This window comes from Rhea pennata, chromosome 15 (genome assembly GCF_028389875.1).
Source record: "Rhea pennata isolate bPtePen1 chromosome 15, bPtePen1.pri, whole genome shotgun sequence".
NCBI classification, from domain to species: domain Eukaryota; kingdom Metazoa; phylum Chordata; class Aves; order Rheiformes; family Rheidae; genus Rhea; species Rhea pennata.
In genome coordinates this window covers 13,072,077-13,096,724 of record NC_084677.1, presented here as the reverse complement: position 1 = coordinate 13,096,724, position 24,648 = coordinate 13,072,077, and the positions used below count along the sequence as shown (strand labels likewise).

General features: G+C 38.6%; 1 protein-coding gene across 2 annotated transcripts in view; it reads left to right on the top strand.

Moving 5' to 3' along the window:
* Positions 1-24,648, top strand: part of PRKAR1B (protein kinase cAMP-dependent type I regulatory subunit beta) — a 97,975-nt gene that overhangs the window by 54,157 nt on the left and 19,170 nt on the right. For both annotated transcript variants that reach the window (XM_062588741.1, XM_062588740.1), the window contains exons 5-9: positions 357-418; positions 1,141-1,187; positions 10,467-10,625; positions 19,534-19,594; positions 23,028-23,149. In XM_062588741.1, coding sequence (XP_062444725.1) covers positions 357-418; positions 1,141-1,187; positions 10,467-10,625; positions 19,534-19,594; positions 23,028-23,149 — 451 coding nt within the window. The remainder of the gene's footprint in view (positions 1-356; positions 419-1,140; positions 1,188-10,466; positions 10,626-19,533; positions 19,595-23,027; positions 23,150-24,648) is intronic.

Below are 24,648 nucleotides of genomic sequence, written 5' to 3'. Positions count from 1 at the left end.
TTACTACTGTGACACATACTGATTGCATCTGAAAATCTGAAATCTGTCTGATTAGAAAATAAAATATTCAAGATAGCTATTTTGTGCAGTGCTATAAGAAGTGGCCTATATGCATATAATTCAGGAGTTATTTCAAAATAACATGCACTGGATCACTGTCTCAGTTTTAAACCACGGATTGTGCCAAACTAGTTATTTTGATTTCATTCCAAGCAGAGGCTTACATTGCAGTTACGACTAACATTTTTCTCTACTTTTTCTGCAAAATCTGTTAATGAAGGCTTAATGAAACAATGAATGCAGGTTTAGGAAATACATTTGATTCATTAACAAATCTTTTTTTTTTCTTTTTCCAGTGACATATTTGATGCCATGTTCCCTGTTACACACATTGCAGGAGAAACAGTCATACAACAAGGTAATTTCCACCCCCCCTTTTTTCCTTGCATATTTGCTAATACTGTACATTCACATGTGTCCATCTGAGATTTCATCATCTTTGCCTGATGACCATATTCTGAAAGCTTGTAAGTATACAGCTATATCATAAGTTCATTGATGCAAGAACTATCTTTTGCTATACATTTATAGAGGTGTTGATACATCACAAGGGTTTTGTAGAACTACAATTATGAATGTGCTTCTACTTAAAAATGTTCATTTCTTGAGTTAAGTCTGTGCTCAACAAGTAAAGCACAGTTCAGAATGAGTAAGGGTGGCACAGCCTTGCTGGGAGTAATTAGAGATGGAAAATATTTCTATGTTGTTGGGAATATTCAGCACCTCATTGTGCTGTATCATAGTTATCACACTTGGCAACTTACCTGCCTGCCTGCAGCTTGTTGGAGGACTTCATTATCCTCAGGATACATTAAAGCCTCGTGTGTGTTTACACTGAATGAAGTGTTGAATCAATCAAAAGAAATAAATTAATGCGGTTGAAAGATGTTAATAGGAAGAAATCGTAGTGAAATTTGATTTACGAAGTAAAATAGGCAATGACATTTAAGAAAGTGAATCCCCTTTTATCTAATCAGATGGACAAACCTGTGCAAATATGTACAGAATTAAATATGGAGACAGGAAATAACAGTTTAGCAGACCTTCAGGAAACAGTCATCATGTATATTTTGCTTCTAGGTGACGAGGGAGACAACTTCTATGTGATTGACCAAGGCGAGGTGGATGTAAGTTTTTATTAACTTCATTTGGAAACATGTACTTGCCTTTTAAAAAGTATACTTTTACAGTCTGCTATTTATTCTGAATCTACATGGTAAATTTTTCTGCTCATGATACTGGCATACAGCTTGGTCCGGCAATAGTCTGTATTTCTGTCTCCATTGTTCTCGAAACAGATTTCACAGGATTGGTCTCATTAGCTGGCTTTTGTTGTGTTAAGTCATTTGTGCATAATGTTATAATTGGCGTGTTTTACATCCCAGCTTATTTGTCCATTCCAAGAAGGAAAATATGGTATCAAAACCAAGCAAATGACATTATCTTTAGAAGCCCAACCACACCTGAAGGTGTACAGTCTTTGGCAGAGCAGGCCACCATGCTGGAATGCACCTGAGGGTTTAGATGAACCATAAGGAAAATACTTTCTTTAATCAGCTAGCTTAGCTCATGTGCATTTTTTTTTTCAAATTGAGATACAGCCTCAGGCAGCTAGTTTCAAGTTAGAAACCTTAATTTGCTTTTAAAATTAGGTCCATGTAAATGTACAATGCAGCATATTAAGAAAGCAAGGAATATTATAAGTATAAAGTGAACTGTTAAACCACAAAATGTTTACAAGAGTTTGTGGTGGTTTAATCAGCAAGTCTTTGAAAAGAAGCTTCCTTCTGAAACTGCCTTTCAATTCCTAATCTCTTCATGTCTTACCATTTTCTTATTGTATGGAACTGACCCTTCTGCAGTTTCCTGTGGTACTCATTTTTTTTTTTTTTTTTTGCAGTTTTTTACGGTTCTCATTTGATTGAATCCTCTAGAAACCGTGTCTTATATATCCACATTTGTCAGGTAGGATGGACTTGGTCATTAGGAGTGTTGGCATTCAGACACCCAAATGCGTTTTGTTTGGAGTATTTAAAGAAGAAAGTGATTTATTTTAAATCCAGGCAGGAGGCATGCAGTTATTTTAGTAAAAGCTATTTTTTTAGAAGTCTGTTTGTGTCGGGAGACCATCTAATTGGTATTGTTGGAATTTGAGAAACCTCACTTGCTGCCTCTGCTTCTGGAAGTTGCTTCTCAGGAAATCCGTCTGACTCATTGTTCCTATCAGGCATACTCTCAATAGCAAACATTGCCACATCAGCAGTGCCAGAAAATAAAAGGGCAATATTTATAGAACAGTGCTAAAACTTAGTCTTAAAATAATTTGTTAGAACTGAGCTTAATGACTTCACTGGCTTTGAATCAGATCCAGAAACATATGCGAATGCACATATTGAAGTTATAGATTTATCTCCTTTAAAATAATCTGTTCTTACTTGCGACCTTTAGGAAAATATTCTTCATTTTTTGTCTCAGGAACTGGATGGGTCTGAGTGACATCAGAAAATGGTCTGCAAAACTCTTGCAATTAATTGTTAAAAAGAAACCTGCTATATGTACATATCCCTGTTACACATGCAGTAGTGACAAAATGGGAAAAATAAATGCCCAGGTTCCAGCTGACTTTACATCCACTTGCAGAACTGTTGCACAAGATGGTTTCTGGATTTTCTCTAACTGGTGGTTGCCAGCAGTGATCAAGGTGGCCTTGCTGCTGCAAAAGTTGAGAGGAACTTCTTTACAATCCTAGATAATATTCTCTGTCAGGTAAAAAGGCATCTTTGTTTGCTTTCTAGGTATGTCCTGACGTCTGTCTCAGAAGTTCTTTTACTACATCATGTTAGTGGTGTATCAGAGGTTCTCCTTGTTTTTTGATGGAAGTTTGAAATTCTTTTGTAAATAATTGTGACCACAGATGGCCCAAGAAGAGACATGTGTCCAAATCATTTTCATTGATGATCTCTTTAGTTCATGAAAGTCTTATTCAGAATAATATTGTATTTGGTTCCCAGAAAGTTTGAAGGGCTTTGGAGGCTTCTGAGACAGAATTTGCGATAAAATGTAAGAAATTACCAGAGTAACTAAATGCCCCCAGTCCCACTGCAATTACATGTAGGCCGTGAAGCTGCGTAGATATTTTTGAAAATTTTATCTCAAGACCCTGATTTGACAAGGTACATAAGCAGTGGTCTGCCCTGAAGCATGTGAATGAATCTGTTGAGTTCAGTGGGACTCATATGTTTAAAGTTAACTGATCCCATGAGTACTTTCCTGAACAGAGACAGGCTCACTCACTGTTTTGATGAATGAAGATCAAAGTGCACAGCTTTGTTTTGCACTGTTAGAGTTGATGGTAGAATTTTTCTGAGAATTCTAAATAGTTTGCAGTCCTCCAGACAGTTATGTATGATACAGGCTGTTTGCAGCCCTCCCTCTTACACGTTTCCTGCCTAGTCTTTGAGATTTGCAACAGCAGATTTTCTAGGGAATAAAAAGAGCTGCTTATAATGAAGTAACTGTGATTCTGTGAATAGATCAGAAGTTCACTTTCACAAGCATCCTCAGCCCCAGTTCCCCTAGTAGCTGAAACCAGCTTGTACCTACTAGGAAAATGGTCATAATGGATAGATAGGCAGCAATAATGTCATCCTGACTCTTCTCAGGTGTGCATGCAGGTGCTTCTCAGCTGTGGGCTGTGGGACAAATACATCCTAACAGGGCTTAGGGGATGCCATTTTGGTTGAGTGTATTCCAGTGACAGCCAAACCTCCTGACCCTGCACGCTGCATGCAGAAGTCTGCATGTGAAAGCTCTCATAATCTGACCCCCCTCCCTCCTCTGTTACTGCTGTTGTCCCCATCTCTTCAGCTGGATACTCTTTCCTCCCTAAGTCTCTCCTCCATCTTCAGCAAAAAAACACGTTGAATTCCTTTGCAAGGTGGTGTGGAAGGGACAAAAAAATCCAGCAGCAATTTACTGCAGCTACCCCATGGTAACTACAGAAATTACCTGTGGTAACTCCCTGTGCTGTGAAACACGCAGGGAAGTGAGCCTTCTCTTCCCTCCCTGCACAAAGTCTGTACCAGGGCACTTAGTGCCGTGGCTCATGTATGGTGACTTGCTCCTGTATAATTCAGCAGCTTCCAGATCCATAGGTGTGCACCATCACTCTATACATAGCGCTTCCCAGAACAAAGTTCTTCCGCTTTCTGGGCAGCAGTGCTAAAATCCTTACTGTCTGAAGAAAATCCAGGCGGCTAGTGAGTGAGCTGCAGTTCATTTAAGCCTTGCCAGATACTTTTTTTGGCATGCTTTCACACTTCTCCAAGAAAAAGAACTACTTGGAGAGTAGACAATTGACCCCGAGACTTAAAGCCTCAAGCCATTTTCTGCCTAGTTCAGCTGGTGTTGGCATATGCTTTGAGGCCTTTTAACCCCTGGCCACACTATCTACTTTCATCATTTCTGTGATCTGCACAGAAGTGGCAGGTTTAACAGGACTGTGGATTTGAGGAGCAATTTACTCTGAGAACATCATGACTGATAAACAACCAGGTCTTCCATATGCGTGCAAAGATGCATGTAAAGGAGATGGCGATTGCCATCATAAAATTTCTGTTCCCTGGAAGAAAGTCAGGACAGAACAAAAAAAAGAAAATCCATGAACCAAGCAATCAGAAGCAACCAAACCAATAACAAGATCAGAATTACGAAAGTAGCATACAGTGTTTTGAGAAAAACAAACAGACAAACAAACCCCCCCCCCACACACATTTAAACATGTATTATTTACTGTTAGAGTATTGGAATAGATGCCCCAAAGAACAAGTAAGATGTTTCTGATGATTTTCCTTAAAAATAATCTGGGCCAAATTTTAAGTACAATTTAATAACATATTCTTAAATATAATAACATTTTATCTTCAGTGTTCACACTTGCTTAAAGCACTGTTAACATGTTCATAACATAAAGTAACTGCACATTCACCAGCTATTACTACAGACAGCCGAATGAGATCCAGTACCATTCATTTGGCAAGTGCTGCCTAGCTCAACACGAACCATGGGCTAAGGGAGAAAGGCACAAATTTTCATGTGTTTCATATAAGAGTTTGTTTAATATCACTTCCCTCTGGCATGGATGAAGGTTTGCAAGTATGTAGTGAAGTCAATCGAAGTGACCATCCAAAAGGGCTGGTAGCACTTTTACCTGACTTTAAAGAAATCAAAGTGACCTCAGAGAATTCACAAGCTGTAGGAGCTGACCAAGAAAGGTTGTTGGCTGCTGGCTGGTATTTTCAGAGACTTTCTTCAGGGCAGCTTGTCATCTGCCTTGTATAATCGCTCAGCTGAAAGAGCAGTAAGCCATCACCTTACTGCTTTGCACTACCTCCCAGGACACCATTGGTGAGGAGGAGATCAGGAAGAGGCAGGTCTGGGAGCAACCTGAGTTTGTTCCCCTCATACACTAGGTCCTACAAACCAGGTATGGTTTAGTCCCTAGCCAAAGCAAACCTTGGACTAGAAGGAGCGTTATAGCACTATCAGTGATAGTCTTCCTCCTTGACTGCAACCGGGCAGCATGATAATAGATCATCACTTGTTGGAGGAGAATCATTACCTCATGGTTTGGCCCTGCATAGGGATAAAGTTTATCCTAGGTAGATAATGGCTTAAGGTTTTATGTCTCAGAGGTCAATTGTCTATCGGAAGCTTTTCTGCTCAGAGAAAAGTGAACGTATGCCAAAGAGTATCTGGCAAAGCTTAAATTATAGTTTCCAGTAAGGATGTTGAAAGTACCTGCTAAAGTATGTGTCTTGCAAAAATCTCTAATCCATATTTCTAAATATAAAAATGACTTCCTGTTTATTATTTTAATCTTATGACCTCACTTTTTTTTACTTTAAAAAGCAGCGTCAACTACCCTTTTAAAACAGATGTATTTTTTTTTTTTAGAATCAACAACTTCCTATTCTATTTAATATCACAGCACCTCTTTCTGCAAGCATTTCAGGTTTCCTTCTTGTAGAGCAATAGCAGTCAATACTGCTGAAAATCAAAATTAAAACATTTCAGCATTTTTTCTTAAATAACTTGGGTGTTCAGTATTGAGTTATATTTAGAGCTGTAAATCAATATTGTGGACAGTAGATTATCTTCTGATTGTAGGTCAAATCTCTTTGAAGCCCTTAATTGTTTATACAGATTATCTAGTTTGTATTAAAAAATGAATATTACATAGCGGTTTATTTGAGAATTGTGTTGGATTCTGAAACTAGTTCTATTTTACAGTTAGTTTCCATAGATTGCTTGAATTTCTCCATCATTAATACTCTTCCTGGGTGACACCTTTATAATTTCAGAAGGATGCTTTTGGAAATTTTAAACAGAAAATTTTAAATTTGGGGTTTTTCATCTTGAATTCTTAAGGAGTCTCAAGACAGTTTTCAGGCTAATAACTAAGAAAATACTAGCTCTATTTGAGAAAATTACCCACATATCAATACCCTTCATGTCTAAGACTTGCTTATTTTTCCAAGAAGAAATAAGCCTCATCTTCCTTTCTGGATAATAAATATTAAAGCTTGAGAAGATGCAAAGCACAAATTATTACAAACAGATCCCAGGGAGGGGAGGAGATTTAAGTTGCAATGCCTGGGACAAATTATATTGTCCATGTAGATCACAAAGTGGCAGCAAAAAATGCTAAAAGTTAACTTGAAAATATCAATACAGATTTAAAGACTCAGTAATAAAAGTAAATACACTCCTATGAAGCTCAGAGTTTTATTATCATATCCTGCTTGCTAAGTAAATTAGTTACCTTACTGTTAGTGGTAAGATTACATTTCGCTTCTCTGGACAACATGAAGATGAATGAGGCCAAGATGCATTCCTAGTACACTGAGCACTGTGTGACTCATTGCGTTTTCTCTCACAATTAGCACATGTGTATATCACAGCCTATGAGGAAAGGAATTGCTGATGCTTGTAGATTTTTCCCATTTGCCTCTTAAAAACTAACAAAGTGAACAAAGTTGTATGATTTTTAAGCTCACAGAAATTGCCGCGCTCGTACTAAATGATGGAAAACAATGGAAGTGTAGAGTACGTCTGTCTGATCCGTGGAAAGTAGCAGGTTCTGGTTGCTCTATTCCTCTTCGTATTTGGGCATTGGCAGCTACACGTTCCTTTTCAGCTGCATGAAAGAAGAAGGATCCAACTATTATGCAGCTATGATCGGCATTTCAGCTAACAACTAGGAGTAATTCAGTTGTGTACCGGCTACTTTGGTTAGAGTTCACGGATGCCTTAAACTGCATAACCCAAAACCTCAGCCCAGTATTTTTGGGGATAAAGAAGGAGATCTTCTGAGCTGCTGCCATATAACATTAGCTTTCATAAGCTGCTGTCAGCCTAAAATAGCTTTACTTCCCACACCTTACAAATAGAGCTACTTTCCATTCTCCTTTTTTTATTTTTCTTAAAAATGTTTTAAAAGGAATCATACTAGGGCTGAACTCTCTGCTAAAGGGCAGAAGGGCATTATAATATATCATCAATGCACTTTAACATCATCATGAATACAGAGGTTTATTGTTGACTTAGGTCATTGCAGAGAATGAAGTACAATGGCCTTCCTCTTAAAAAAGAATAGTTATTCTTATGCTGTTTTGTGTTTTGGAGATTGATATTGGAAATGGCATTTTTATTGGGGGAGTGAAGGCTGCCCTTGAAGACAGTCAGATCACCGATTTGGTTTCACTTCAGAGAACTTTAAACCTGAAACATCTAGGGTGGGAGAAGGACCATTTGCATAAACTGTTTACAGGCTACATGTCAGACATGTTTTGGGGAGTCTTGTCAGGTAAGATAGTAAAAATAAAGATTTCTTGAGCAGATTAGCAGTAGCCTCTCTTTATAACAACCATGCAGCAATAAATGTCTGTCCTTTACTTGCTCTACCTTGAGTTTCACCAGCTTAATTCCTCTCTGAGTTGCAGTCATGTATCACACTACTTTAACAAGAAATATCACCATATTGCTAAAAAATAGATGTTGGAATGAGTTTTCTTCCCCACTTATAACTGAAACTCTGCTTTATGTCCCTTAATGAAATTGCCCTTGCCTCAGTGAGTCATTTTACCATGCCACCTCTTATTCAATAACAAAAACTGTGCTCTTGAAAAAAGACTATATAGAAACTCATTTTCTTTTGTGTTGAAAATGAGTCCAATATTCAACACAATGGCAATTGACATTTGGGATCTGGTTTAAAACTCACGAAAATCTTTTATATTCCCCATTGGCCCTAAGAATTTGGCTTAGATTTTTACTGAGGATGTGATTTACTTTACTGTAGCAAACCACTTGGTCCATCCAGTAAAATGTGCCACAGTAAAAGGGCATCCATACTTTCAAACACTCATCTAGCAAATTTTACAATGGATTACTTGAATCTAGAAAAAATCATAAACTCTCATTAAGTTTCCAGCCTTTCGGAATCCTCATTTTATTCATCCATTTTTCCTGATTTTTCCCTCACAAACAGGATGCAGAACTCACAGTACTAGCTGCTTGTTTCATATACTGGCAAAGTGCATGGGTTTGTCATGGATTTTTAAAACTTCTTTCATGCTTTCGGTTGTTTCATCATGAGGAGATTCAAAAGTAGACTCAAAGTTCTGTGAGACTTTCTTTTTGCAGTGCATGTAAAAGCTTGAAAGGAAATGCTGTTACTGTTCTCCTGTGTATGTTACATGACACACATTCTACAGGAGCAAAAAAATTAAGCTACAAACAACTTCTGCAGCTTGAAGTCTTTTGTGGCAGTCTGCTACCACCTGCCTACTTTGGATTATTTTTACTCCTAATTTCAGCCTCTTGATCCTCAGGTGCTCCAGGAACACAAAGATCCATAAGCTCATCCACAGTTGAGCAGTAATGCTAATACACTCCTTTTCAGCTGTTACACTCATCCCAGAGGTCTCCTGATGAGCTGAACTGCTCCATGGCCTCATCTAGCTCCTACTGAACCAGCTTTTCACTGAGCTCAGCAGGAACTGGATCAGATCTTAATTGGATATTGGGAAGGTAAATTGGGATTGATTTCAATTGTAGTTCATAACATGCCTTTTCAGCATAAAATGAAGACAGAAATAAAATGAATACTGACACTTCTTAGAATTTTGACCCCAGTTCATTTGTTTTGGTCACCATCTTTTCTCATGTCTAGCTTAAGCATAGCCTTAGTTTATATATTTTTTAAAACTGTTAAGCCTTGGTTTATATGTTTTTTAAAACTGTTAGTTTTTTACTCAGTAATTGGTAGTAGATTATGATCTCTTCCTTTGCCATAGTTTCCTGCTTAAGTTTCCTGCATGTTTTCTTTATAATATTTCTCTTCACAGATAGCCAGACTGCGCTGGATAAATGCACACAGCCTTTCCTGCTCTCTAAACTCACTGACACATTAACAGAATGAAAAGGGTTTATTGTGTAGGTTTATAGCAGCAAGGCCACAAGCAAGCTGCATAATACACAATCCATACTGGTCTTAGAATACACTATTATGTCTCGTAAGCTGTATTGTCAATGAATAGAGAGGAAAATTCAGCCCAGTGGAAAGCACCTGCACAAGTCCCCCTTTCTCCAGTGGAGTTTTTACAAAGCACACAAGTGTAAGACTTCTACTCAAATTACATGCTATCTAGGAAAAATACTGTGATAGCTGTAGTAGTCCACATGGGCTTTTGGGAGGATATGTTATTTAAAAAGGCTATGGGTCAAATATTGCTTCATAAGTTCTGTAGAACTGATGCATGAGTTAAAGAATAATTCTGTATATAGCTTCTCAAATCCAAAGCACTTAATATTCTTCACTAACACAGAGAGAGATTTCAATAGTTACCCTTAAATGCCTGTTGGAGGCGCTAAGCTTAGAGAAGAAGAAAATGTTCCTTTTCAGAAGACATCTGCCTGTTTTGATTGTTTTTCATTTCATGGCCATAGTGTTTTTCAGCAAATCTCATTACACATATCAACAAACCTCCTTCCTTTCAAGTGTGACAGTGTTAATAAAAAGCCAAAAATTGTGGCAGTTCTGCTTGTCAATTGTCTGAGCCTTGACCACAAGCAGGAAAACTTGATGCCAGTTAACCATGGGAGCTGAAAATTCAGAGAGTAAATACAGTCATTGTATTGAAGCAAGATGACTTGAAATTCTGTCCACAAAGCAGGTTGTTGCCCTCTTTTGTTGCTGACTGAGGAAACTGTTACACTATTGTTTTCGTTCTGCATCTCCAGTGTTGACTATTAGAAAGGAAATTACTAACAGCTTTTTAGGTAACTGGCAGTAGGAGGAGCCCCCAAACTGTTTTTGCTTCTCCTTCTGTTTTGTGCATTAGGTTTATGTCAATGGAGAGTGGGTCACCAGCATTGGAGAAGGAGGCAGCTTTGGGGAGCTTGCCCTGATCTATGGAACACCCAGGGCTGCTACAGTCAAGGCCAAGACAGATCTCAAACTTTGGGGCATCGACAGAGACAGCTACAGACGCATTTTAATGGTAAGTTTACGGAAAATGACTTGTTTGTAGAGCTGATTTTTTCATTTCTTTTGTAGTGCCAGTACTGCACACAGCACTTCTGTTTTGTGTGCAAATTACATTGATGATAAAAAGCTCTGCAGTCTATGTTTCTAAATAAAATAGAGACTATACAACAATAACATTGTGAAACTAAATTAGGTAAACTAAAGTAAAAGGTGATAAGATTCAACAGACAGGTGCTGAGTCATAAAATTCTGTGAGTAATAGTATTAATAACTATTATACATTAATAAGTGCACAGAAGTACAAAAATTTCAGGAGGCCTCTATGACCCACTGCTGCTAAAGCACGTGCTTGCCTTCTTGTCATGAACCTCTAAATGACTTTCAGCACTACCTCTTGCCTGTATAGTCTTTTAATTGGTAGTGTAAACTCTTCCAGGCAGGTGATACAATGGAAATTGAGGTCTGCTAAAATAAGTCTCAGTGGGACTACCTACTCCATCTCTGAAATCAGCACACAGACGCAGATCTGATAGGTTGCATAGCTGCAGAAGGTTTTTGCTAACAATTCATAGCTCTGCTCCTTTCAAACTCCCCAAACTCTGCAGTAAAGCTCAGCAAACCCTCTGGGCATCTGGAGTGTGTGCTAGACTATGGATTTGCTGTCAGTTCTTGAGTAGTGGGTTTATAATGGAACCTTTGGCAGATAATTAACTTTAGTGATGTCTTAACTTTTTTTTAATGACAGCTTGTTTCTGATGTCAGTGTGCATATCTTTTCCTTCTCCATAAAATATTTTTTTCTTCTTGATAATTTACAGACAGATAACTTTATTTAAAGCCTCTTTCTCAGTAGGAGTTGACTCTGAAAGCTGCATTGTTTCATTCAGACCTGAAGGAAACTGTACTATTTCTACTATTTCTCAGAGTGATGAAGGAATGTGTGTTCTGAGCTTGTACATAGTTCCAGCAACGTCATGGATAATAGAAAACCTAGGAAAAGAATTGAGCGGATTTTACATTTGAATGATTAGTTCTTATGTGACAACGTATAAAAGTGATCTTTATTTATATTATCTGTTGACTATTGGATGTCTGTATGAAACATCACTGCTTTTCACTCTATATTTTGTAGACAGAGTTCTTTATCACAAAGATGAATATCACATTGAGTCTAGGAAAGTATGTCTGATAGAAATATACTTTATCCCAGAAGATTCAGGCTGGTAGCTCCAAGACAAGATAGAGATAAAATAATGAGAAGCAGACTGTTTTCTCTTTCATGGATAAACAGGATGAATAGTTTCTGAATGCCTTCCAGTGAAGGGAAGCAGGAATTAGTAACTGAAATATTTCTGCAAGGTATATCTGAACTATAGGGCAGGAGAATTTCCTAACAGATTTATGAATCACACTTAGCTCCTTTGTCCCATGCCCAACATCCAGGTTGTGGAGAGGTGTTTAAGATAACTGGTGTGATCAATCAATGTACTGCAAGGAAGACTCAAAGATTTAATAAGGGATGCAGGAGGGAAGTAAATGTCAGGACAATTCACATGTTCATTGACTTTTTAAGAATAGCTTCTTTTGGCTGCCTTTATTCCTGCTTATAAGGAGTAGAAGGGATAGAGTCACAGTCCTCCTAACCTTGAGGTAATTTGGCTTTCAGCGCTGATTAAATTGGTGGTACCTAACATCATTCAAGCTTGTGAGTTATTCAGGTTTGGTCATGCATCCACTACCTCTGATAGCAGCCTTCAGAAGATGAGTATTTGATGAAGAGGCAGGATTTACTATAAGGGCTTAAAACCTGAAGTAGAAAAGACTGTCTTTTCAATGCTAGCTTTAGCCATAATTTGGATACTATTTATTATACTTCTATTTGATTCTAGTGTAGTGGGTAAGCAGTTTCCAAATGCATACACATATTCTCTGAATCAGTGACAAGTTGCGTAGCAAGTTCATTTTTTGCAGTTAGTGAAAACTTTAACTTAACACTGAGGTTCTCTTCTCTCTCTTTCTTTCTCTTTTTTCTTTTTAATATTTTTACAGTTGAGCCATTAAAAATTGGAGGTCTGCTGCATTCCATTAGATACCTATACAGTGTAATTGTACTATTCCCAATACTAAGATAGGAATTATTGCAGGTAGCATGGTGAACTAGCTGCAAGTATAGAAAATATTCTGTTTTTAGTGCTGTCGATTGTGAATGTGATTTACTTATCCAGATTATGCTGAATCTGTTACCTTTTCATTTATTTGTAAGTGCAGTGTGACTAGTCCCTTGGCTGTAAGTGAAATGAGACTGGTCTGTGCATGTATTTGAGAGCAGGTTACACTTACTCTCTGCACACTTAGGCAAGCCCAGGAATTAGTTACATTGTGTTTCAGCTCGAAAGCATCTCCACCATTGCGTGGCTGGTTTTACTTTGCTCAGTTTTAAGATGCAGTGGTAGCTGCCTTTCAAATCCCAGAAACATTTTTCCTACTGTTTAGTCCCCAACCTTATGTTTCCAGAAAGCTGCTGGATATTTTGGATGTAGAAATACTGCCTTGAAATGAGAGGTAGTACTGTTTAGGATATCTTTTGAAATATATCATTAAGATGACTTTAAAACTGAGAGGGAGCTGGGCTTTTTTGATTTCCTGTTTGCAAATACTTTTATCCAAGGGATCAATGACATTTTTCTCCAAAGATATGTTTTCTTTCCTTAGTAAGATAAAACTACTCCATAACATTTTGTCTACATTCCTTCCTGGCCATGACCAGCTCCATATTTTCTCAGCCTAGTGTTGAAATTTTATTCAACTATTTATTTGCAAATGATGTCTTTAGATCCACAGTTGCCAAAAAGATTTTAGCTTGTCATTAGGCACTTGACTCTATACCTCGTTTCTCCTTGCAGGCTCCAAATTGAAGTTCTTTGCTCACATTTAGTCTGTTCAAGCTTTTACTTCTACTTAGTGCCATTTTCCCCACTTACATGTCTCATTGTGTCATACGTGTCATACCACCAGGTTTACGGCATGAATAAAATGTATCTCAGGAGGTTTAGGAGTTTTGGTTTTCTTTTTTTTTTACATGGACAAAGCCTCATGCAAAAAGTTCCTGCTGGCTGATAGTTAACACTTGTCATCCATTTATTACTTTAGCCTGTCCCAAAAGAAGTTTTTTAAAACAGATATATTTCTTGATATTTCATTGTCTCTACTTACCTACACTGATGACTTGAGGGTGATATTCAAATTTGTTTCAGCAGCTGTGATGATTGCAAATATTGGGCTAGTTCTTTTTGTAAGATTTGCAGAGAAATTGCATGAAATTCATCACACAAGATGGATTAAAAAAAGCCACTTCAGCTCCTTCAACAAGCATCCCCCCAGCACACTGACAAATGATGTGTGTATTCCATTTATTTCGTTAAATTATCTGTGCTATGTTGCTTGCATGTTTCTTGCTGCTGTAATGGTTTTTTGTTTGTGTGTATGTGTGTGTGTGCATACACAAACATACTCAGACACACATATATGTACGTATGCTCTGCAGTGCTTGAGTGAGATGATCTTAGGATTCTTATGTAGTTCAGTTGCAAAAATGTTACTCTCTCTTCAGTGCAACTGGGATTCAAGAGCATCGCAGAGTGGGGAACATCCCAGGGTAGTACAATATTTGTATTCTAAATATAGCAAATACCACAAATACCAGAGAAGCAAATGTCTGTATCCCAACATGAAATCGATCCCCTAGACAGTTCAGTTCCCAGACTGAGGAAATTTGATGTATTAATTTCTCGTAATTTCTTCTGTAAGAAGGCCTGATTCAGGATAATTTTGCCGCATTCCTATTCTCATGCTCCAAGATACCTGGATCTCAGAGGGGAGTTAGTTGCACGTTGGATACAATATATTTTGCCTGTATAGCATCCAGAGTAACCATCCAGCATTAACTGTTTTGCCACTTGTACCTTCCCACCTTGAAATGATATACACAGCAACAGCCTTTTTTTCCAGGACCTTAATTGATGTGCTCAGTACGACGCAAAAGGCCAACATTGCTCATAGAAAGTGAGTTGTATTATTGGGATATAAACAGTGACTAATCGACCTTAGTCAGTCCCTACTGTTAGGTCTGATTTTGTTCATGCTATTTTGGCTTTGTTTTGTCATCTTTTCACAGCTTTGAATTTTAGAACCAGTTCTTTACCAAGGCCTTTTCACTACTCAGACAAAATGAAGTCAGAAGGGCTTCATGCTTCCATAAAACATAGATTGTGTGGTGGGCAAAACATAAAGCAAATCCAAAACCTGCATTCCAACTTACATCTGTGCAATATAGTGCTGGGGTCTTGCAGGGTATTTGTTTTGATGGGGCAGGTACACATTGTTTCAGTGACTCTCTTTTTTTCATGCTCCCATAAGAATGTACACAGTAGGCATCACTCAATATTGGGTTTACCCAGGATTAAAGGAGTTGTAGTGATCCAGAAGGCCATTCCAGCACTTCCTGCCAGCTGCATACCTGCCAGCATAACTCTTATTTGAAACTTGAGCCATGCTTTGCCTTTCAGAAGCCATTTGTTTGGCTTATTGATGGTGGAGATTTCTAGGAAAGACCAAATCAACTCCTGCCAGCCCATCTGGACAGCTGAAAAAAAGGGAGAGGGAAAGAAGCGGTAAAGCAAAATGGTGAGCAGAGGGAGAAAAAGAGATCAGACTGGAGGAGTGAGAAGAGAGAGTGGAAGAAAACAGAGGAAGCGAAGGAGGGACAGTTGTAAAATACATGTGCCACTAAACTCACAGAAAAAAGATCAGCCCTATTCAACAAGACCTGTTATAATCTCTGTGACATTCATATTTCACAGCCTTTGTATTGTTTAAGCTCAGCTTAGAGCTTTCCACATTTTAAGAACTCCTAAAAATGGCTTTGAGCTCTTTTCTGTGTGGATTTGGCAAACAAATTGTCTCGTTCTCCTTGTGACTGTTTCTGGGAGGAGCATTGGGGTTTAGGATTTAATGACTTCTCATGTTAATGACTATTCATTGTTAATGGGAACCACTATCTTTAAGAAGATGAGCTTGTGCATGACAGCTCAGAACTGGCAAGAAGGTGAACAAAGGAAAGTGGGGAGAGGGAGAAGCAGAGATAGTTGAAATAAGGAGATATTAATAGGCTAGGAAGAGCAGAAATAATAAAGACTTTTTAGAACATGCCATCAAGAACCCGGTGCAAAATTATTCTTGTACATTTATTATTGATTTTATCTGGCTCAAGCAGCAAGATTTCTACTGCTTTCCTTGGGAAACTTCTGCAGGAGAATAAATCTTAAGTTGAGAAAACTTTTTTGATATTCACTTAAATTACATGTTCTTAACTTTCTCCTATTACTCTGAATTATGCCAAGTTATGCTATACTAAATTATCCTTTCTGTCTGTCATGTATCCATAGGTGATTATCACTGTCTACTTAAAAACCTCATGGCAAATCACACTAGCTATGAACACGCCGTACGTAACATCCCAGTGCTGAGCTAAACTCTGCAGACTGCAGTTACTTTGCTCCTTCCTTACCAGCTCTCCCCAAGTGTTTCAGCAGATCTTCAGACTTTGTTCAGTTTTGGAACGCTTTTCTGGAAATGAGTTACCCAAGCAGAGAGCAGCACTTGAGGTACACTCACATGAGAGCCATGGAGACGAGGCCACTGAATTTCACTCTCTGATGATGTCTTTGAGTATAGAGACCAAAATTGCTTTGGCCGTATTCTAGTTGCAGCAGGATGTTGCAAATCAGGTCTCACCTACTGCCTGTAAATCTCTTCAGCTTTACAACTTTCCAGTCTTCTTCCTTTCATCAAATATCTTTTTTTTCTCCTTGTGTCTCTTAGCTGTATTTTCCAAACAGAAGCTCATTTTTTTTTTTTTCTACTTCCACTAATGTCTCTAGGTCCTTTTTTGTTATTTTCCTGTTCTGGCAATCTTCCTTAGTATCTCCCAGTCTGCAGATTTCATTACTGTCTGATTTATTGCTGCTTCTAGACCATTCATGAAGATATTATGTAAGACCAGACTTAACATATGTCCCACTGAGCATACTGGTTGGCCCTTCTGTAGAAATGACTTGCAGGGCAATACAAGAGATTATGATAATCTTCGTACTCAACAATCTGGGTGAGTTGACTAGACCAAATATGGTCCAAGATTTCTACTGCTGGTCTTCTTAGCTTATATTAGAGTAGTGTTCTCTCTAAATTGCTTCCCCTCACTGCACTTACAATATTTATAGCAGGAAAATGCACTAACGTGAAAACAAAGCAATATTCTACTCAAAAAATGTGATCCAGTTGTGCAAGGGATGCATCCTGGTGTGCTGTGTGAATGCAGAGGCAGCTTGGGTGCATGTCTGCACACAGCTAGGTAGAGGTGTGCAGCCAGGTGGCTCGTGCCAGCCAGGTAGCTGCTGTTGGTGTCCTGCAGGAGAGGAGAGAGGTTGGATGGAGCCCTTCTTGCAGTTTGGATCTGTGAGCCATCAGTCAAGTTACCCTGAGTTGCAGTGTGTATACTGGCAAAAAGGGATCCCTACCTCTGAGTCACCAGTTCTTCCAATGACTTTCCATGTATCCATCATCAGGGCATTTGTCCTCTCTCACCTTTGTATTTTTATGAGACATGGGATGTTTGAGACAGTGAATCCGTGCATTAAGTGGAGTCCCAACCGTAGCTAAGGTTCTAGATACCACCACAATACATGTAATGATAGTAACACATTTAATTAATTCTTTCCACTTCAGTTTATCTTTTATCCTAGTCTTCACTGTGAATCCAGTAGCATTATACTGGCCTAGTTTAGCCAAGAGCTAACACACCCGTTTTCCTGTAGGAAGCGATGGGCTCTGGCTCTCCGGGCCAGCCGGGATGCCTGGGATTCTTACCTTCCCGGTTCTTGTCTGCTTCTCTAAATACTCAAAGCTGTGGTCAGGCAACACTTATGGCAACTGATTACTGCTTCTTAAAATTCATCTGTGTCCACAGTCATTTTAAAAGCATTTTCCACATCTGTCCCTGTGTGTCCCAGCCCACCAAACTAAACCACCACTCTGGTTTTCCACAGCTGTCAATTTTGCTGGTCTGGTTTCCACTCTGGATTGTAGGGAGGAGAGCAACAGCTACACCAGGTCCAGTTTTCCATTCTTTGTCTCTGAGTGAGCTGTCAGGATTTGGCGTGGTTCGCAAGCCTCCTCCGTTTGAAGTTCATTTTTCCTTTCTGGCATTTCAAATTCTCTTGGGGCCTCCGAGGTTGAGAACCCGGTTTGTCAGACAGTGAGGTCAGACAGGGGTTACCGATGCTATCTCTGGGAGGTGAAGTGTCATCGCCACGCTCGGAAATTATGAAAGCGGTGCAGAGAGAGCGGCCTCGGTAGCTGGTGCTGCTTCTGATCCAGAGACATCCGGGAAGAATGGCAGCTTCTGCCAGTGCTGGGACTGTTTCGGAGCAGAAGTAGCCTAGGGGGGAGTGAAAATGATAGCAGTCCCCCCCCAGAGGAGAGCACCTGGCAGCCTCTGCTGATGCTGTTATTAGAAGCTGGAGCCAAAGCCTGTTGAGTTTGGTGGAAAGAGTCTGTTTCTTTGGTGGTCATTGGATCAGGCCCCACTAGAACAGTGCACGTAGGAAGAGGGATGGTATTTGCTTCTTAATTATATCACTGCAATAGCAATGCAATCGCCTTTCCCATTTTTGTCCTTCCAGCCTTTCTGCATGCTTTGACAGCAGAGGGTGAAATGCTTTTCCTCCTTTCCCTTTGTATGTCCTCCCATTCTGTCTCTGCCCCAGGCACTTAACACTCGCTTTGAGAAGGAGGAAAAGACAAGTGTTTTTTTTCTATGGTGAACACTGACGTTAGCTTCTGTCTTGTCTGCCCAGGCTATTAATAAATGTCATCTTCATTTCTCCTTTCTTCAGAAGATGAATACGTCATCTTTATGCCATGCTCCTGCTTTGTAAGTTTGACTAGCAGGTGCCAGGCGACCTTCGACAGGATCTTCCTAGGCAGAAATGCTGTGGGCTGTCACGTAACTGCGTGGCATAAACCATGCAGGAGCAGCAAAGGACCCTGGAATCCCTCTTTCCAAGGGAGGTTTTCTTTCCAAGTTATTTGTGTCACTGTAGCAGGAGTTAAGGATGATTTTTTTTTTGTATTGATAAAATTGCACTGTATTTATTCATAACAGAATCTCCTTCGAAGAGTGCTTTGAGGGATGGCTACATACAGTTTCTTTCTAGACATCAAACACCAGGCGAGCGTACGTTCTCAAAAGGTCTTACTAGATTAGGAACGACTGTGCTGGTGGCTATACATATGTTGATGGATCGTATGCTCCAGATTGCTTAAATCTTTTTAAAATAATAGTGTGAATAGGTTGCTTAGCAGTAACAATACTTACAGTGTGGTACAAAATATAAACACTTGAATACACACATACTCTCCTGGTATTAAGGAGGTTTAAATCTAAAAGAATGGGACCCTTAAGGGGGACATTTTGAGTTTTATCCTACTTTGTAATTGTAAATTCCCTTCTAGTAGGGCCTCATTGGTAACAGGATATATATTGAATTAGCTAAACAGTTAATTGATGAAGCTCTGTCTTTAAAATGAGTGTCTGTAAATAATGGACACAATTCATCCGTGGTGTCCAGTAACACCAGTGAAGTCAGTGAAATTACACCAGGGTTGAATTTGATTCCTTCTGCCTCTGCTTATCAGGAATACAACTTGCCCAGACATTTTATAGGGAAACATTTGCCTTAGGCTATTTATACTGGCTGTGCTTAAGATTTGGAAGGGGAGGGAAAAAAAAGAGAGCAGCTGTAGGAATCACAAAAATACTTTGTGTAAGGTTCTACCTTCTTTTTCTCTCTCTTTTAATAACAGGGCAGCACACTGAGGAAGCGGAAGATGTATGAAGAATTCCTGAGCAAGGTCTCCATTTTGGGTCAGTTGCCCTTTGGACTTGTATGTTAGTTCCTCTGTTATACATATTGTCTGGATGAATTTTGGTCTTGGATGGGATGATGACAGCAACAGTGGTCAAACAAGATCTCACAGTTGGATCATTTGCTAAAGAAGGAGAGTATAAAGGGCCTTCTTAGGACCTATTTTTCTTCTTCCTTAATATGTACCATGCACTTATTTGAAGGGCAAACCTTTCCTGAAGTATCTGAGCAGGCATGCATGGGTAACTTTTCAGTAGCTGATGTTAAGCAAAAATCGTGTATGGGTAAGAGAATAGAGTACAGAGATACGAATTTGTCATAAAGTCCAGTTATATCCTTCCAAGTGACAACAAGAATCTTTTTCCTGCAAAAATATTGTATTTGTGTGTGTTAAACAAACTAACCTCACAAATCAAAATGGACTGGATTTTTTTCTTCTTAGTCTTTTACAGCCCCTGTCTCACATTCTTAAAACATCTGTTTAGCTTCTTGTCCTTAGATTTTGTTTCCCTTTGATTAATGTGATAGCCACGAAATTTGGACATGTTCTTGATGGCCTTCAGTAGGAAAAACAACAAACCTATAATGCCTGACCAATCAATCACCATTAGGAGAACAAAAACTTCTAATAAGGAGGACAGTGTTAGCCAGTAAAATGAATTGTTGGTTCTGTACGAAACATCATATTTCTACTTGGGCTATTTCTGAAAAACAGTTAAGGATTAATTTGCTATATAATTAAAGTCTTAAAGTCTTTAGATTTCTATTTAAGCAAATTTATTTTTTTTTATGGTATTCCTCTAACATTTGAGCTTATGTGCCTCAAATATAAAAATAGGGGAGTCTTAGTGAAAATGTACTTGACCTTCTGAGAGCTGCTGTGCATGAAATTTTCAATTAAGTTTGTATGCTAAAAGTAAGGTCAAGTGTATTGCTCACTTAATAATGAAATTTTCATAATTTAAATGCTGTGTTTTATGTCTAATTTAAATCTTCCTGAACTAAGAGCACAAATTATACCAAATTACAACGAGTATTTAAAGAAAAAAAAAAGGATCTCTGCACCTGCACTAATGAGAAGCAATTACAACAATGAGACATCTCAAAACAATTTCAGAGGAGAAAGGTTATTCAAAGATGAGCTTCCTTAAACATGCGGTTTGCAATTTAATTATATCCTAGTTTATAGTGTGGGTTTTTCATCTCAGTAAAAACTGAGAAAAGACTTCAGATTTGAGCCTTTTTTAAGTACAGAAAACAACATAATGCATCATTTCAGGATCTTTGAGAATTTAGGTGAAATGTTTAAGGATCTATTTCACACACCTAAAAAGTAGATTACAGCTGGCAAACTGAAAGATATTTTAGAGATCTTGGTGCAGTACTGAGAAATTAACTTCATTTCATACCTTAGTATGATCAGAATTTGGTGTTTTTTTGATGAATAAACCTTTACCTGTTTCTTACATATTTTTTTCTAGGTCTGCCAAATGTCTGTAATGAGCTATAAAATCGTAACAGTGGTATTTTTTTTAATGTAAAGATTTTTTAGATATCAGTAGCTGTTTGCTATTGATACACTGCTACACTCTTTGCAGTGTAGCTAACAAGATATGAAAAAAATAAACCTTTAGAAGCTTTCCTCTGAAGCTTAATTAAATGTAAAGCTATGAATTAATATGTACAATTCAGAAATTACAAAATTGCATAGTCTATTGTATTTAATGTTGACTTTAACTCTGCAACTAAAACTTTTAAGAAGTCTGTCATGTAAAATCTTCTATATAATGCTCGGTTTGCAGGAACCATTAACCAGTGTATTTGTAGTGATACCATTCCTTTAGACAAAAGAGAAACTTCGTGACTAGAGCTAGAATTAGCTTTGAATTTTTCACAAAGCCAGCTGAAGAAGTTTAAAGAGACTCTTTCTTTCCGTTGTTAGTTAGCGAGTTCTTTTTTTTTTTAAAAAAAAACAGAAAGCCTATTCTAGTCTGTGTAAAAGTTTTGTGCTTATTTTAGTCGGAAAGTGCACTTTCTTGAATGTTGCATTTACAATATTTTTCTTATGGGCTTGTATTTGATATTAATGTTTCTACAACAAAGACCACAAATGTACCAGGAAAGTACATTAGTCATTGCAGGTGAGAAAATATTAGAAAAATACATTTTCCAAGAAGCAACAGAAAATGGCATAAAAATAGGAAGATGTATGTGTGTCAGGTGACTTACCATGAAGACATTGATCACTTTGATCTGGTTTTGTTAGATCCAGTGCACACTGCAGAGTTCAGCCAAAAGGCTTTTTAGATTTTAAATAACAACCTTTTCAGCTCCCTACAATACTTCTAAGTACTGTTTTGGAACAAGAAGAGAAAAACAGAGTTTGAGAAAACAGGCCAAATCCATTCCTGGTGTCAGCAGTCTCTTGACTTACAGTTGTTCAGTAATTCCTAATGAGATAAGTAAGATTTAGCAGAGTAGTACATGAATTTCTAGCCCAACTTTTTAAGGCAGTGGAGGTTACGCCACTGTGTTATCTATTTCCTCTAGTAAATTTTAAACCATTTGCTTCTTTCAGTCAAATCTGGTAAAAGAGTAGAAGTTCAAATATAAGTCATTTTCTTGAATTCTCATGCAAATAGGTAGGAGAGGGAGATGCAGGTTAGCCCCTCTCCTGCCCCCAGGGGGAAGACAGGTAGAATTCATCCAGTAGATCATGCAACGGGGAAAATGCCACCTGGTCAACGAGCAGCCCTGGGCTAGCCACAGCACAGACTGTCTTTTGCCCTGTAGGTGTCACAGGGGATTTGGAGTTGCTGCAGGTAGAAATGCAGCTCTTGCACTTTGCGTGCAGTTCTACTGGCCAAAATTGCAAATGAAACAGAGGTGCAACTTTATACAGCCGTATTAAGAATCTAGTCCGATTGCTACTTGTGCTAAGATGAATTTGCTCTCACCTTCAACGGTGAGTGATTTCAGCCTTGGCAGAGAAGTCTCCTCACGATTGGCACCTCTATACTGCTCATCAAACAGGCTGAGAGTAACTCTTAGTGAAAAGGCAGTAGGACTTGTTCTGACATCTAGCGTGGGATGCCAGATGGGTAAGATGTGTCCCTCTCAGAGCTCCCGTGTCACCGATATGTTAGAACAGCTCCTAGGCTGCTCTAGTTCACTGCAGCATCAGGTCACTAGAGATCACAGACTTAGGGAACTGTAGCCAGCTTTTCCTGTCTAGCTTTTAAGATGACAGGTTCTAAGACACAGTGGATAAATACAGCCATCTTTCTCAACTGGAGGTTTGTGCAAAATGATGGACGAAAGAAATTTTTTTATAACAGAACCAGGCATATCAGAGCTGTCAGTTTAAATAAGAATCTTCAGCCAAAGTTAGGGTCTTTCTGTAATAAAGTTTTATAATCTTCAACATTTTAGAGTCCCTGGACAAATGGGAGCGTCTTACAGTGGCTGATGCACTGGAACCTGTCCAGTTTGAAGATGGAGAAAAAATTGTTGTGCAGGGAGAACCTGGTGATGACTTTTTCATTATTACAGAGGTAAGTTTGGCTTCATGATAAACTACATCTTTTCCTGGTAAAGATCAAGGCTTTATATTAAAGTCATTTGGTCTCAGTTTAGTCTCTTTCACTTCATCATAAATCTGAACTAACTCCACTCAAATCAAGAAAATTTTTCAAAATTCAGATGAGGTCTGACCCCAGTCCTGTGGAAATGTATGAACTAAGTGGGACAATCCCTGATTTCTAGGAAAATTGAAGACAATCAGGAAGTTTGAGGTGTGCTTAGTCCATCTGCTGTTTGAAGGTTTGTTTCCTCCCTGTTCCAAATAGTCAAAATGTTTAACAAGGCTGGTCAGCCATGCCATTGATTATTGTTCCCAAAGGCACTTACAGGGGAAATTGCAAGTGAGTATTTGTATACCGTAGCAGGAGACCTGGTCTAAAAATGGATCATTTGTTCCCTTGTTTGGCCTTAAACTCAGTCCAAATGACCAAGCCATATTCTTGGTTACTCTCACATAGGCAGACAGATCTGTCAGGCAGCTGAAAATAGTGACATCTTTTGAGGAGATTATTTTACACTTAAATTCCAGCATTTCACTTCTGCAGACAGGTGTTGTTGGGATTTTTCCTCCCTCTTCTGACATAAATATCTGAATCCTCCATATCTTACACAAATACATAGGCACTGTGATATAACAAGTTACAAAAAGGGCTGAGAGAGACTCAGAGTAAGGATAACAAGGGGACATTAGTGTATGATTGTGTGTATATATATTGAATTAGAAATTTATGTTTTTCGGTACGAGCTCTGAGTGTTTGTACACAAATATATGGTCTGGGAGTGATCAGCCTATGGCTTTTGAGGTGTGCTGGTGACAGTTCAAGTACATATCCCAGCCCATTACAAGGTAGTGATGGCACAAGGGCTACTAGATAAACTGAATCCCTCACTATGGGACAGAGTGGGTCAGATCAATGTCATGAAGTTGATACCACTGTGGTGGGATCCAGCTGTATGTATGTAGAATACTTCTTGTGGTTCCAAGCCATGATGAGAGTAGTATGTTGTGATTTAGGGAGACAGAGACCGTGCCCACTAAAACAGTATTAAGGGCTTGTACAGCACCCATTCCAAATGGCTTAGAGGCCAGCGGGTTTTCCTTTGCTTTCTCTTTATCTGTGAATTTTTGGACAAGTGCCTCTATCCAAGGCAGTCAGAATTTGGTTCATAATCAATATCTGACACTTAAAATTCCGTTCATTCTTTTCCTTCTTGAGTGTTGGATGCTGGTGCTGAAACACATATTTGATTTATGAAGATAATTTCTCTTCAGATGCTCACAAAATTGCCAGTGCAAAGAACTGCATGTGCACATCACACAGATAGCTACAAACAAAAGAGACCAGATAACGGGTAGGGAGGTTTTTTCATTAATAAGATATTTAGTATATACTAAGAATTTAGAAAGTATAACTTTTCTTTAGATATAAAGAATTTCTATTTCTACTCCTGTTGCTGAATGTCCTGTTAC